The 16,460-nt window shown below is 51.3% G+C and overlaps 1 protein-coding gene across 1 annotated transcript in view; it reads right to left on the bottom strand.

Moving 5' to 3' along the window:
- The window catches only part of LOC144139727 (ATP-binding cassette sub-family C member 2-like), a 115,252-nt gene that overhangs the window by 21,906 nt on the left and 76,886 nt on the right, over nucleotides 1-16,460 (bottom strand). The window contains exons 9-11 of the mRNA XM_077672010.1: nucleotides 12,985-13,169; nucleotides 11,837-11,870; nucleotides 1,601-1,808 (exon numbers count right to left, since the gene is read on the bottom strand). Coding sequence (XP_077528136.1) covers nucleotides 1,601-1,808; nucleotides 11,837-11,870; nucleotides 12,985-13,169 — 427 coding nt within the window. The remainder of the gene's footprint in view (nucleotides 1-1,600; nucleotides 1,809-11,836; nucleotides 11,871-12,984; nucleotides 13,170-16,460) is intronic.

Below are 16,460 nucleotides of genomic sequence, written 5' to 3'. Positions count from 1 at the left end.
GCGCAATCTATGGTGAGACTGAGGTACCAAGCGCCGGCAAAGCAGCCGCTAAACGCTCGCCTGGTCACATGGAGGAAAGAATCGTGCCGCAGCGGCGAGGATCCGAGCGAGAGTAGCGATAAGAAAGGAGTAGCTTGCGCGCCGGTGGCTGAGGGTCACTTGCCACACCATGAATGACCTTGGAAGATGTAGCATAGGAGACATCTAGCCATAGAACCAAACAATTCTTATGCTGTGTAAATGCGAAACCATTACCCATCGCTGGGGTATGTCTCTGGATTTTGTCTTGCGGTGAAATGTTGCTGAAATTACCTGCTTTATGATCACAGTGTAACGTTACTGCTTAAGAGGGCGCGACAGTGTATGACGGCAAACTTTAAACCTTCTAAGAATTTGAAGGTGCCCGTGAAAGCATACTTGGACCTTTTCTTGGTCTGTTGTTAAACTTTCTGTTGAATTCTGCGGCCGTGCCCGTCCCCACCCGATATGCTACTCAAACGGATCGGTGGCCTTTTTTATTTTCAATTTCTTAAGAACCTATTTTAGCACAATAACATTTTAATGAGTTATACTCGCTTCGTCTGTTCGTGCAGCATCATCCTGCGTGTTTTTTTCCATGGCTCCTCATGGGAATTTTAACACGTTGTTACAAACAGCTCCAATGCGGGAACGTCTTATGTGAGCAATTTGAAGTCCACGCATCCCTATCACGACGCTACCATTGTGACGTCGCGCTAACAAACAACTTCCGCTGCAGTAAGTATTACACTAACGCGCATAAAAACCCCGATCTACCACTCCCAGAATCGTGGATTTCTTCTGTGGCTTATTGGCTCAGATACATGCATTGAAAGCGGAGTCGAATCCGGGGTACCTAGTTGCCAACTGATTTAATTATTTTTTAAATAAGTTATTTATTGAAATGATTATTCTAAACGTTAACGAGTACCGGCCTACCCGGTGCCTGCCGTGTGTCTAACAGTGAAATACAACTCAGCTTTAAACGGGCCATGAAGACACATTACAAGTTTAATCCATTAAAAAGACTGGTTCGTCTCAAAAACAATGATGCCGGTTTTGTCGCAAACTACAAACAAACAACCTAGACATAAAAAAAAACACACACACGAAGCAGTGCCACTTCCCAGCCACTTTCCAGCGATCCCTTTATGACGTCACATAATCCCGTTACTGCGATTGGCTGGCCGGTGACCTCAGCCGCCGAGAATCAACGTGACTGGGCGATTGCAGTGGGGTCTCGAGTTCCGTTTGATTGCATCACTTAAAGCCAACACGCAGTTAACGCACTGATGTTAACTACGTATGTCTTCAGTGTGTCACTGTATTCCGTGACTGTGGCTCGGCATTCAGCAGTTTTTTAATACTTTTGCGGTTTTTCTCGCAAAGAAACGTCGGTCGTGGCTGGAATGATCGAAGCTGAAGAGGTAGCAGAGGCAAGTTTTTTTCAAACTGAACACAGTATTTTGTCTTCACGGCTCCTTCAAGTAGTCTGCTGTCGCCTCTTAAGCCTAAAGTGATTGGAATCATTTTAAACTTTGACCTGTTAGCTTTTCATACGGCACAGACCTTATGTACTTACGGTCACAAAGGGAGAGAACGGCGAGCACTGTAACCCAGGTGGCGTTAGAGCGGCCTCCGTCCTCCTGCTTGGGGCTGCCATCGGTCCACAACTTTATCCAGATGAGCATAAGTGCCGCGACAACCGCGCGAGCCACTATGCTGAGCAGTGCCAGCAAGAGACAGACGCCAGACATCGCGACGAAGGACCGAAGAAGATCAACGCATCCCTGGGAGCAGAATTACATGACAAACAGTGAGTGCGATGTCGAGGTGGTAGGCTTAGCGTCGAAGTCGGCAAGAAGTCTAGTCGACGAACCTAGTCAAAACTAAACGCTCGCACGTTCGCATCTCATTAAATTATGCCAAGGAATCGTTTGCCACTTTTTTCCCGGGGCATTTCACACCATGAGCAGTTTACACGTCGCGAACGCTGCCTGTCACCTTCTTTCCATGGACGCCTATAGTTCGGCCGCCCATTCGTGGCCTGGCACGCAGAAACGGGCGTTCCGCTTTACGTCACCGCTCGAGCTTGACACGCAGTTTGGTGGTGGTTGACAGGTAGCCATTGAGAAAAAATTACGCCCACCTCCCCTCGCGGGAACCCTGGTGTGATGCAACGCATCTCATGGGGGGTTCCATTGGCGTTTTTCATCGTATTGATTACGCTTATAGCAGGGATTCTCACGCGGAGGGGAGGTGGGCGTAATTTTCCATTTTCACCATGCAATGCACATGCAATACACGTATGCTCAGGTACGGTCTTTATTGCAGACGAGAATGAGTGCCTTGTGGTCCGTAAAGTGCACAGTTACGGGCTCGGCGATTGCTACGGGCTCGACGATTGCATACCCCCATCTGAAGTAGCAAGCCCCGCCGTTTGTGGGGCTAACCTCTTCAGTATTCATTAAAGTTTTCTCTCTCTCTCTCTCGACGATTGCATCAAGCAATCGTCGAGTACTGCGAGAGAGTGCAAGCGTAACGCGGGTGACCGTTGACTGAGACCGCCGGAGCGCGGCATGCCGTTTTATATTCACAGCGCCCGAAGGAGAGGAGAGCGCGGAGAGAGAGAGTACTGCACATGCGCAGCGCCGCCCACCGGCGCCTAGCAACGGAGTGAGAGCGCGCTGCGCCAACCCGCAGCTGTTTGGGAGAGAGCGTTCGCTATCGGAGAGAGGAGAGGAGGAGAGACGCAGCTGTGCGGACAACGGCGGACAGACGCAGGAAGGGCAGAGGGGCGGGCATGAGATGCGTTGCATCTATTATGGACACAAGGGCTGTGCGAACGCCGCCTGTAAAACATTGCCCGTCGCGTCGGCCGCTTTCCAATGGGAGCAGCAGGGACGACTGAGGCACGTCCGCCGGCGGGCGCCACACCACGGATCAGGGGATAAACTATACTCGGTGACAACTTAAGAACGGCACCGGAAGTTGCCGCTGTGCCTTATCACCGTAGCCGGATATTTCTCCGCGCGGCGCAAGTAGGGCGTTAATGGGAATATTTTGAACGTGGCGTGAACCGTTCCCATGATTTTTTAGACTTAATATGCTTATAAACGACCCCAGTGAGGACAAACAAACTGTGAGACAAGGCAGACCATATCACGCATTCATAGCAAACCCCTTTCAAAATGCGCGCGCACTGACGTCACGGTTCCGGCGCTTTGCCGGAGTGATGCACTACATGAGGTGGTGCCGTTCTTGAGTTGTAACCGAGTATAGGCGTGTCAATGGCCCTAAACCTTGAACCGTATATAGAACCGCCACCTTTCGAAGGCTGGACAAACCCTGTAAACCATTTCAAATAGTTTCAGTGGAGTGGTGTTGCCCGTTGGACGGTACTCAGGCTGATAGCACGCGGAAAGGCTAGCGAGCGGGGAAGGGCAGTATTGGCCGCGAGGCCCACCACTGGAGAGGCCGGCGCTGCGATCGTTTTGACGTCACTTGTAGGATCACCGTTCCTATCTTGCTGCGTAGTTGGTTTGCAACGAGTGGCACTTCGCTTGGTAAGCGCGTTCTAAAAGTATTTTCGTGTTAATTTCAGTCATTTGAAGTTAATTCTCAGTGCGGCAAGCGCACTTTGACCTCACGGGGACTTATTAACCGTAACATTATCCGCAAACAACATGAGCGTGGTGGTGTATTACGCATGCGACCGAAGCGTAAGCAGCGGCTTGTTTCCCCGATCAACAATGTGGACTACGACGATCGCCAAGTCAAGTTTCTAGATTACCCTTGTTTGCAAGAAATGTATAAAGCAGGAAATCGTGAAGCGTTTACTGCTCGCAGAAGCACACGCACCCGCCTTGCCTGCCCGCACGGCCGACGGTGCATCTCAAACAGACGCAGATCGCGGCAGCAACAAATAACTTTAAAATCACGAAAGTCGTGGAAAAGAAGTTCCAGATTGATGAAAGTGGGTGTTATTGTGATGAGAAATTGTGTTAGGTAGTGTCATCAGCAGTGGTTTTCAAAGCGATGCTCAAATATCTGCCGCGATTTACGCCGACCAGCCGCGGAGTTCGGTCCAGGCCGAACGCACGGTGTGGTGAGTGGACGAAGGGTGGCGATATCTGCGCGCAAGTATTGGCCGAGGCCGTGGCAGGCATCTTGATCATACGAAAAAGGGGGGTGACAGTGCGGTGAAAAGTTGTGTTAGGGACTGTCATTCGCAACTGTAACGATCATAGCGGCGATGAAATATCTGCCGCGACGCTAAGCCTAAAGTTCCCAACATTCGATTACGTGCATCCGAAGCCGTTGGAGCTGTTGGAGAAGACCCTCCCGTCGCGCGCGCGCGTGTTGCGTTTGGGTTCCCTTAACTTCTTTGGGTCCCCCAACGCTCGGTTCTCCTATTCGAAAACTCCCCATTACCCCAAATCATTGCCGACGTGTTTCGCCTCGTACACAGCCTCGCCTTTTGTGAGCAGTCGTGAGTTTCGAAATTGATGCTTGAGAAAGGCCGGCTCACTGTAAACAGACAGAAGCTCACGTTGCAATTATAAATTCCCACGCCGAGGTCCTAATGAAAACTAAACATAGTCTTGTCTAAACCCGCTCGAAGGCTTTAAAAACTCGCGTTCATACCCTGTATACATTGTGGACAAGTTGTCGCGAAAAGTAAACAATCAGCCGTGCAGAGTACAGGCTACGGTAGTGATCGTTAATCAAATCCGAGAATAACTAAAAAAAACATTGTTGGGGAAATAGGCACTTATTAAGCCAAACTGCCGACCATAACAACACTTTTAAGCACGTGCGGCGAAGCAATCCGATCACCGTTCTCGCGTAGTCATTCATATTTACCAGGCAATGCGAGAAGTACGCGGTGTTTCTGTGTGCAAGGTGTTGTGCAAGGTGCTTCCAGCAAGGTGTTTCCTTGCACACAAAGTCTCGTTCATGTCCCGTCACAAGTAGTTCATAATGAATTTACAGCGCCCATTTCTCGGCGTCAGTTGCATCGTCCTTGGCGTTAGCTGGCTGCCTACCAGCTGTGAGTCTCGATGGTAGCAAATATACGCGGCGGTGTCGCCGGGAATAAGCGAGTCGCTGATTGCTTACCCGGATTATTCGGTGTGCAGACAACTTTTTTGGGTAATTTGCATCAAATCCACAAGGAGGGGGCGACGGCGGCCACAACAAAAAAGCACGCTTCCGCATACGCACAGGAAATGTGTTGTAGCAGACGACAACACGACCCGGCGTCCAACAAGTGACGTCACTCGTAGGTGGCGCCATGGTATGTCCTCAAGGCCAATAGAGCCACAGGAAAGTGGCTGTTTCGCCACTATCAGCTCGCGCGATAGGCCATCGCCTCCTGTATTTTACAAGGCCAAACGCATCGCCCGCTTCCCAATGGGAGTGAGTGGTACGCCTGCAGTGCCCATATGTCGCAAGGTGGGGCCCCGAGCTGAACCGGGATCACCCGACCGTAACTGAATCCGAGAGCAGCTTGTGCCTTGTTGCCACGGCAACTGATGTTTGAGATTGCCGAAGGAAGGGCGCTCCCGCCAGCGTTGGAAAACTCAGACTCGCGGCGGAGCACGTTTTGCCAGCGTTGCCTCTTTCCACCACGCGTCGCCCAAGATAAACCGGTCACGTTACTAAAGCGCTGGGAGGGCTAGTGATGGGAGAGCATAGAGTTTCTTAGGGAGAGTGGCCGGAGTAGAAGGACAGGGCTCGATTGGCCGGTCTAGGCTGATGAGTTCGGCGTTGTACAAATACAGGAGGCGATGGATAGGCGATGGGCAATGTTATACGCTGGCTGGACAAACCCTGTACTTCGTTTGTTATAGTTTCCGCCTAACGGCGCTACAAGGGCAGGACACTTCCCGAGAGGGGAGCACACGCGAAGGCTAGCGCGAGGGAAAGGGCAGGAAAGAGAAAGAGAGAGAGAGAGAGGAAGGGTGATAGGGAGAGATCAGCATAAAATGCGCTGTTCTCCCGCCTTATTCTGCTATTGGTCGACGTCGCACCGGCGTATGCAGCGCGTACTTCCGGCTGACGTCATAGCAACCGCACAGGTGTACGGAAGGCAGAGGAAGAAGTTGTCGCGGCGGGTTGGCCGTTCGCCATTTTGGCGCGGGGGTCGTCACGGCAACATAGCCCGGTGAACCGAATAGCAGGTCAAGCCATCGCTGTCACGCCAAGCACAATCGTTCCCATTAAATGGACCGGAGGAGATTTGGGCTGAGTTTTCAGATTCCTTGCATGCGGGCATGTTACTCTGTGTGTGCAGCGGGTATATAGAATGCACTAAACCCAAGTTGCAACGGAGTCATTGCTACAAGAACCTCTGGCTTCGTTATGAGTGATATTTCGTTAAAGTGGAGATGCATGTAGGCTGTTTAGAGGCATAAATGGGAAGCACGAGACACTTCAAATAATGTGAGATCGCGATATAGCGAGGGCGTATTAGTACGAGACGATCTAAATTGTGCGGCGTACAGGTGCCGTCAAAAGTAATTGGAACACGGTCTCGTAAATTTACAGAATTTTCTTCCCGAAACTGCCTGGCTGCATTGGTGTGTGTTTAAAGGAGTCGTCCTTGATAGAAAAAGGTTGCTGTAAACCTGTAATGGCCGCTATAAAGCCAGTAAGCCAAATATTTCGTGATATTCGCAAATCCTTGTTCCAATTACTTATTACGGCATCTTTACGTGTCTTGGCTGCGAGAACAGGTGACGTGGTCCTGGATTTCGGCATCAAGCTTTGTTACTTGTGTCGAATCCCTTTCTGCCGAAATATTGTCACGAGGAGACAAAGAAGGGCGCAGTAGGGTATGCGCCGCTGTGGGCCCGATGAAGAACGACGGAGAAGAACTGTGTATGGGGCGTGCAGCCTGGGCGAACGCTCTGCAACAGCTGCCTTGTAAATAATGTAAATAGGTCATCTCGTACTGTAAATACATCGCGTCGTCATCCTTCATGGTTCGCCTCATTCCTTCTGCGCCACATAACAATATTCATAGCAGCACACTTACCAAGCCAGCGTCTTGAACCTCATCACTTATAAGTTTTCCAGAGATGGCATTTTCATCTTGATCGCTAGGAGAATATCTGAAAAAAAAATACATGTGAACCTCGTTATAACGAACACTGATATAGCGAATCATCCGCTATAGCGAACTAGACTTCAGTGACACATTTTTTTTTTATAACGAAAGTGAACCTCGACAGCGGCGTGCCCTATCTGCTATAACGGGTAAATATTTGGTTCGCGCGAGTCTCAAAACTCCAAAGTTAGCAAAAAAAAAAAAAAAAAGGCAGCTCACAGTAATGCGTAAGACTTGAAGGTAGCGAAGCTGTACGCAACCTTCACGACCATCACGAAGGTTTAACTCCACGATCGAAGCCGATTTGCTTGTTCTTCGCTGCCACAATGACCTTTACTCCATAATAGTTGCTGCTGAGACATCTTTTGGATGAGACCACGACCAAGACGCACCAGCACAACAACGTGGCCAAGATCGTCCACAGGGCGCTGACCGAGCACGGGGAAGATGGGGTGAAGAAACGCCTTGACGATAAGTACCTTCCGGTCACTCCCACAGAGACACACCCGGACTACCAAGGCGATGCAAACGAGTGGCTAGATCGAGACCTTGAAGTATGGGAAGTGAGGGTTGCTCTGCACGATCTCAACAGCAAATCCGCTGCTGGTCCCGATCGGGTTACGAATAGAGCGCTGAAAAATCTTAACGAAGCGGTCATCGAGAACCTCACGGCATACTTCAACAAATGCTGGCGAGCCGGGTCACTGCCCCGGCTATGGAAAGCTGCCAAGACCATCTTGATTCCCAAACCGGGCAAGCCACCCAACATTGAGAACCTCCGGCCGATCTCGCTTACATTGTGTGTGGGCAAAGCGCTGGAGCATGTTCTCAGGCAGAGGTACCTGGAAGATTCGGGGCTTTACCCAAACACCATCATCGGGTTCCGATACAAGCTCGGAACTCAGGACGCCATGATACAACTAAAAAATGACATCCTCTATGACACTACCAACACGCAAGACAACAGAGCCATCTTGGGTTTAGACCTGCAGAGTGCTTTCGACAAAGTGAGGCACTCTGCAATCCTGGCCCAGGTGTCGCGGCTAAACATGGGTAACAGAACCTATGCGTACATCAAGGATTTCTTGACGGGGCGGACCACCGAGATCAACGCCGGGGACCTGCGGCTCAAAGAGAAGAAGCTCGGCAGTGTCGGGCCCCCCCAGGGCTCGGTCATCTCGCCATTACTTTTCAACCTTGTAATGACTGGGGTGGCCGAGCCAACGTTCATAGATCTATAAACGTTGGGCCGAGCGGCTCTCGCGAGTCGCGGGGGTCCGACACACCATCTATGCCGATGACATAACGCTATGGGTCCCAGGTGGAAGCGACGGACACATCGAGGGTGCATTGCAAGAGGCGGTTGATGCTATCGAGGAGCAGCTGGGCGGGTCCGGGCTCGTCTGCTCTCCAAGCAAGTCCGAGCTGTTGGTGATTCCACCGAAAGGGGCAGCTAGGAAGGCGAAAGGCAGCGATCCTGCGAGAGAGCAAGAGAAAATCAAGATCAGGACGAGCGGCGGTCACACGATCCCGGAGGTAGAGAAGATCCGAGTGCTGGGTATGCTGATTGAGCGCAAACGAGTGAACGGCGAGACGGTGAACCGTCTCGCGGCCAAAGTCACCACGGCCATTCGCCTCATAAAGAGGGTGTCAAACAGAAAAGCAGGCATGAAGGAAGAAAGCCTCACCCGGCTAGTGCAGTCCTTCGCTATAAGCCACATTACGTACGTTGCTGCTTTCCACAACTGGAGGCAATGCGAGCGTACTAAGATCAACGCGCTCATACGCAAAGCGTACAAGGCAGCACTCGGACTTCTCGACTGCACAAGCACCGAAAAGTTCCTGGCCCTGGGAGTTCATAACACCTTGGAAGAACTCGCCGAGGCGCAGAGGACCGCCCAGCTCGTGCGGCTATCGGAAACAAGAACGGGCAGACAAGTGCTGCGTGACGTAGGCCTGGAGCCAAAAGAAGGGGGACCCGAGAATACAGACGTGCATGTACCAGAAGCAATTAGCAGACGGTTGCGGGTATGTCCTGTGCCAAGAAATATGAACCCCGAGTTCAACAAGGAGCGGCGGGTGGCGAGGGCCAAGGCAGATGGCAGAAGAGCATTCGCCGCAGCAGTTGTAGGGGCAGCGACCGGTGCAACACGGACGGCGGCGAGTGTGCGGACTCAAGCGGCGCATCGAGCAGAGGAAGTGGCCATTGCCCTAGCCATCGCCGACCCCGAGTGCACGACTGTGCTCTGTGATTCTAGGACGGCCGTGAAACACTACGCCAGAGGAAGAGTGTGTGGTGAAGCCGCACGTGTGTTGCGTGCGGTCGATCTCGCGAGTGAAAGTAGGTGTGTTGTGATTAAGTGGTTTCCGGCGCACATGGGCAGTGATGTCTCGGATCGCGGCAAAGCAAACCACAACGAGACGGCGAACGCGGCGGCGCGAGGACTAACCAACCGTGCCGCTGCTACTGCGGTCGACCCGACGTGGTGGTGGGAAACCAAGGACAGGATGACCTCTTACAATGAAATCATGAAGTGGTACAGACTAGATAGAAGGACTATGCCACCACCTCATCCGGACTTGACCCGTGAGGAAGCAGTAATATATCGACAACTACAGACAGAGTCGTTACTCACCCCGGTGCTGATGAAGCACATATGTCTGAGTGTTTATGTAAGTGACCTTTGCTGTGTGTGTCGAAAGGAGAGAGCTACTGCGGCTCACATCCTTTGGGACTGTGCCAAAAACCCGCACCAAGCTACAACGATAACAACGATCCCGCCGCGGCTTGAGGCTGCAATGCGTTGCTACGATCAAGAAGTCCAAGCCCAGGCCGTCCAGCAGATCTCGGCGGCCCTCGAAAGGCAACGACCGAGCGAAACCGGAGGGAGGCTGCCACCCCAAAACAGGGGCAGGCGCAGTCGACCAAAGGGAGTAGTGAGGCCGCGGCCGGAGTAGAGGCGCCAACAGCCGGGAAGACGTCATGGCCGCGTCACGGTGACGCCTTCCTTACATGGGACGGCTAATCGCTCTGCAGGCATTTTAAATGCAGAGCATTTCTTTAACTCACGATGTCACCCGGCGTTGGCGTGCCTCGTTGTCCGCAACAGCCGTTCCAGGTGCGCCCTCTCCCCCACTCCTCCTCGCCTGCTCTCCGCTGCTCCTCGCGTGTTCTCTCCGTGCTCGGATCGCGTTCAGCAACAGGTGGGGCGCGCATGCGTCGTAGTTTGGCGCGGGAGCAACAACAGTTGTGGCGTGATCGTGACGTAGTCGTGACGTGGTCGTGGCGCGGTCGTGCCGTGATGGGGCGGTTCTCGGCGTTCGCTCTCGCTGTCAATTTCTTTCGAACCAGATAAAATGCCGCAAAAGCGGCGCGAAGAACGCCTTTACAAGCGCGCGCACTCCGTGCCAGAGAAAAGGAAAAATAGAAGACCACTTGCACGCACAAAGTGTCCAGCCTGGAAGCGCTACGCTTTAAAAACAACCAACAGCAACAACTGCAACAACATTAACGTAACCCAACCTACTTAACGTCGTGCGCCCCCCGAAAATGCTCTGCATTTGACCGTGGCCCTCGCAAGGGGGATGTTTTTTAATAAAGTTGCTTCGCTCGCTCGCTATAAGTGTGGGCTTCCTTCATTTTTTTGGAAGTGATAGTCATTGGAAATCAGCTTGGAGGGGTGTCCGCTGCGACGCCTCTTTCTCGTTCTGAGCAAGTGTTGCCACGATTACGGCCAACGCTGGAGTTTCTTTTTGGCCAATCTTGACCAATCTTCCTAAGCTGGTATGTTTGGTTTGACAAACGTGCGCCGAGGACGCTGGGCGGTCGCCGCGAGGTGCGCACTCACGTGCGCTCGGCATTTTCTTGGTATTTTTATCTGCGGACACGCAAAATACCGATTCGCTAAACAGCTTGGATGTTAAAATAGAAAAAAATGTTTAAAGATAATACATCCATCTTCACGTCAAACCCTTGCTCAAATAAATAGGAACGCAGGCCTGTTTTGTCAAACGAACGTTGTTCTGTTGAAATTCATGTTGTCATGTCCCGGCCCATTTAGTTTGAAATTCCACAAGGAGACACGTAAGGATTACCTCGGGTATAGTGGTTTCGAGGCCCAGAGAAATGCGTTTTGGATCTAGGATTTTTTCATGAGCAAGGTTGCCGTTTGTTAGAGCCGATTTTTAACTATACTATCACAATGAATACCGAATTATAAAGAACTAATTCACTGCCGCGATACTATTTGGTTATAACGAGGTTAGACTGCATATACATTTAGGAGGGACGTAACAGGTGTGTACAGATTATGGGGATTCTGGCGCCCCCCCCCCCCCCCCCCCCTCCCTCTCTTCCCGAAGGGCCAGCTCGCCCCTGCGCCACTGCGTTGGGCCGAGCCTAAGCTTCAAATTCCTGACGAGGTGAAGGCGCCGGCGGCCGTTGCGCGATAAAACACTGCCAGCTCCACGGCCGCCCCGCCCTGGTTCTTGCTTAACCACATTCCATTGGTTTGTTTGAACGGCGCCCGAACTCCCCCTCGCCGGGACGCGGGACGCGCGCCCTGCGCGGGGGGCCGTTCGGGGAGACGCTCAGGAGGACAGCCTAAGGTGCGTAACGATTTCCCTCACCGCCCGGAGCCCTTCCGGCTGCCGGGCCGTGCCTTAGGTTGATCCTTAGTCCCTTCGCTCACATATTAGCCTTACCTGACACTCGGCGATCATGCCGTGCGGTACGCGCCTGGGAACGGACGGACAGTGTCTTTCTCTTGCGAGCCCATCGGCCAGCACCCCAGATTTTGCCCTTATTGCTGAGCCCACTGGTTCAGCGCGGCGATGACGCGCACACTTGCGCGTGGCGCCAGATCGCCCATCGCCCCTTTCCACCAACGGGGATGTTGAAATGTAACTGAAGGGGTTGGCGCGAATGAACGCCTTCTTCTGATGTACTGCACTGGGCTTATTCCTTTGTCGCCGCCCTACTCCACCTGCCCAACAGAGGAGGGGTTGAGTTGGCGCGACGGTGTTACAGTATCGTGAGCGTGTTCAGCCAGCTCGAACCCACGGTGGTTTCTCGCAGCGTGCATGAGTGCATGCTTTGTGCAATGCTAGGGTTGTGCATATTGTGAGGCAGAGAGACTACAAGATGTCCGCTCAGTGTGCCCAGGGCTACAGCGGCGTATTTACACCACTCCTTTAGTTTTTATGGTTTATAAAAAACGAAATAAAAACCGGAGGTCTCTTGCTAATGCTTCAGACCCCTTAGTGGTAACAAGAAGCTATGGTGCTTGGTGGGTATCGGTTTGAAAAGTGCCGGGCCATCTTCACTAACATTAAACCTTCGGGAAAAGCGAAGCATGCAGTCTATAAAAGTAGTCTTGTCGCCTCGGCGTTTTTGCCAACAGAGGTGAAATTGTTGGGGGGTAGAGGTATACAGCTTTGCTGTGAAAGTATCTTGTCTTTGAAGCACGAAACTCTCTAGCGCGAGGCGTAAACGAGAGTCCCGGTGTTTTTTAGCATGCGTTACGTTATAGCGCGAGGCGTCAACGCGTTTCCCGGTGTTTTAATACGGTGACTACATGAGACGGCGATTACGACGACGACAGGAGACGCCAACAGCCACAGCCCCTAGGGGGCTTCGCCCCTAGTAGCAGGGGGAAAGTTGTATACGCACGTCACTATGTCCGTTTTTGCGATTTTGTATCCCGCGCTTGGTAACTGAATCTGCCTAACTAAGAGACCTAGATGGCTCCAGAACTGACCTAGGGCAGCAGACACTCGTTATTTCTGCTTCCGTATACACTGTTTCGCGACACATGTATACGTGCCGGGAGAGATAAGAGGCGAACAGTCACCCATCTCCGGTGTGCTTTCTGGCCGATGCTTCCGGCTTGCTTCCAAGCAGCAGTGTCTCGGGCGCCCTCGGGTCCGTGTGCAGCTCTTCGAATGATCCGAAGGTGAGCACGCGCTTCTCCCACACGAGGAGCAGCTTGTCCACGTGCCTCAAAAACATGCCTTGGTTGCAAACCATGATTCGTGTCTGGATGAAAAAGACAGAAAGACACGATAACCACGAAGGTTGACAACCTCCTGTCGCAGTTCTTGATTGTCAGTATTTAACGCGCCGAATCTACACCAGGACTATGAGGTGCGCCGTAGTGGAGGGTACCGGATCGATTTCGAAAACATGGGGATCTTCAATATTCACTGAAATATCTACACACGGGCGAATTTTGCTTTTCGCCACCACCATGCAAGCGGCCGCGCGGCCGGAAATCAAATCCGCGTCCTTGGGCTTCGTAGCACAACGCCTTAGGCACTGAGCCATCGCGGCGGGTAAACTTTCATATTTCATGTGGAAAACTGGTCTTGTTGGTACATAATCTAGGCGACATAGCGCAAAAAAAGACAAGGACAGAGAGAGAGAAACAGTTGGTGGACTGAAGAAACAAAAGCGCAGAAGACGGGTGAAAGGTGGGCGGGGGAAAGAAGGATGTCATTTACGTGACAGAGGCGGCAGAAGACTGTTGTCTTTCAGCGACATTTGCAGCGAAGCGAGCAGATACACGGCGAATTTTATTTCTCGTTTGTGGCGTAGCAGGTGCCTGTTTTTGCTAACGTCTCATTGCTAATTTTAAATATGGTTCTGCAGTTGAATTTTCGCGCCTTAGGAATGGCGAGGAATGGAAGCTGTTATCTTAATCTTGGGACCAGCATCGCATCCATGATACGCAGCGTGTGTGCTTCATTAATGCCAACATTATGATGAGTAATCCTTCTGAGCAGACGAGTGATTTGGCATCTTGCTGAAGAAGGGCTGCCGTCGGCGTAGACTTCCATTACTTTGTAAGTCTGAGCCATACAATCTTTATTTCTATCCTTTGTGGTGTCAGCGAGCCGTGAAGGCAGATTTGTATCTATCTTGTTCCTGATTTTTGTAATGGTTGGTTGAAATAGAAACTTCGGATTTATTTGGACAGCATCTCAACCTTGTCTGAATGCCTTTCTCGCGTATTATGTTTAATGCTGTCTGTAAATCTGTCTTGGATATGTCCCAGTGATGCCCTTGTGATCGATATAGTCACTGTGTCAGTTTATATTTGTCGATTTATACCAGTCTTTCGCCACGTTAGCTTGCAGTCAGTAAATTCGTGTCTTTTACGAACGTGTAGGCGTTAAGATTTCTTCGACGCTGTGTGGTGCTGTACTAAAAGGGACCCGAAGCGTGCTTGAAGCAGCTGTTTTTATGTTGTAGCTTGCTTCCGACCAGGCCCTGATTGCCGGTTACCCGAGTGACTATTCCAGTCGAGGAGATCCTTGAAAGCGATTTTCGCGTGTGAAAGCATTGCGGTATCCTCCACGCAGTCGAGTCGAGGAAACACATGGCGTGCAGGACAGACTCAGAATATGGCCGTACACTCTTAAAAAAAAAAAGGTCGCGGCACTTGCTAACGGAACACTAACCAATTACTTGTCCCAGTATACACTAGGTACTTAGTGTATGTTGCTAACTGGCCATTCATAACCTAGTAAAAAGCTACGCGCGACAATGTGTCTCGGCTGAGCGTTCAGCGCGGCATAGTCACATTCAATACGCACATATCACACTAACACAACCAACAAATAAATTGAGAAAGAAAACCAAAGGAGTGAGAAGCGAATTTATTATAAAACCACATATCAGCTCGCAGCGACTAGTGGTAACAGCGCTGCCCGAAAAAACAGAAAAAAAAAATCTAATCAGTTTAAGTACTCCGGGCAGCCTACACTTTTCACAACAATCGTCTATGGTGGTGAACCAATTAAGCTTCTCTGAAATCTATGCACAAAAAGTTCACATATGTTCAAAGAAAGAGTTCAGAAACTCGTTGAAAGTCAGTACGGCACAATAGTGATGCTCAGGATGTTATTCCTGGCCGCTATGAAACGCGTGGACCAGCGTAACAGGAAGGCTTCTTCATCTAGAACTGCCAACTCATTGTCTAAGTGATTCACAAGCGTTGACCGCACACGCCACAGCAATGGAAACATCGCCCGTTGCGGTCGGGCGCGAAGACACGCGGCACCACGATTTCGCCACAATACAAATGCACCAGCATACATCAGGAAGTTCACCAACGTGTCATTTGAACGTGTGCTCATTCTAAGTGTAAGACCAAACAACCTGCTTAGCACAGTCCAAAACGTTACCGCTACACGACACTGAAACAAGGCATGTTCCAATGTTTCAGTGTGCCCGCAGTGCGGGCACCGGGAGGAACGCACAATACCGAATCTCGCCAGACGGTCACACGTCGGAAGAACTTGCCAGTTACGCAACCATCCGAAATCCCTAACATCGGAAGGAAGCTTCGTCGAAGTCAGCTGATGCCAACGGAAAACGCGTGATCTTGCTGTCTGCTGATTATCTAATTGGTTTATTGCCAATTTTTCGCACAATTCGCTTGCTGTACTTTCCCTAAAATTTAGGCTTGGCAAGGTAGACTGGACGTTTCTCAGTGTTTTGACAACATAGGCATAAAATGGCGGTGACTGCCCAGCAGAGGGACCGGCAATGCGTTGGTCATAAAACATTGAGCGGTGAGTTCCCGGAGAGTACTGCAGCAGCGCCCTCCCTGGGTACTCAGTTGAGTCCACAAGGTCGAACACTGCGCGTACGGCCAGCACGCTATACACATGGTTTGCAAGCAAAGCAGACTGAAACCACCCATTGACTTGGGCAGTCTCAACAGCGCACGCGACACTGTTTGTCTTGCCCGCCCAAAAGAACGACCCAAACTTCGTGGCGAGCTGACGGGTGAAATGGCGATCCAAAATGGATGCTACGATCTTGCAGTCCGTGTTGAGGAGTGTGATTGGTCGATACGCCTGGGGCTCCGTGGGATCCCCGCCTGGTTTCGTGATCAAGATTACGCGACCCTCACGGAACGATTCTGGCCTTACTCCACGGAGAAAAAAGCCGTTCACCATGTCGAGGAGCGCAGCCTGAATTGCCGGGAAAAACCTCTTGTAAAACCCAGCAGGAATCCCGTAAGGCCCAGGCGATGCGCACCATTCAATTTTTTAACACACTCGCCGAGCTCGTCAGCATCTACGGGAGCACACAGCGAATCAACAAGGTGATCTGGCACACACGGCAGCACCCCACAAACGAACTAAGCTTGTCCTCAAAATCCTCTGCATCCCACGACGCATTCTCGGTCGAGAAAAGTGTGGCAAAATGTCCCACGAAGACCTCGGCTATATCTTCAGAACGTGTGAGAAGAGAATTTATTATAAAACCACATATCAGCACGCAGCGACTAGTGGTAACAGCGCTGCCCGAAAAATG

Source organism: Haemaphysalis longicornis, unplaced genomic scaffold (assembly GCF_048455015.1).
Source record: "Haemaphysalis longicornis isolate Haplotype H1 unplaced genomic scaffold, Haemaphysalis longicornis Haplotype H1 scaffold_5, whole genome shotgun sequence".
In the NCBI taxonomy this organism is placed as follows: Eukaryota; Metazoa; Arthropoda; class Arachnida; order Ixodida; family Ixodidae; genus Haemaphysalis; species Haemaphysalis longicornis.
This window is presented reverse-complemented; position numbering and strand designations above follow the sequence as displayed.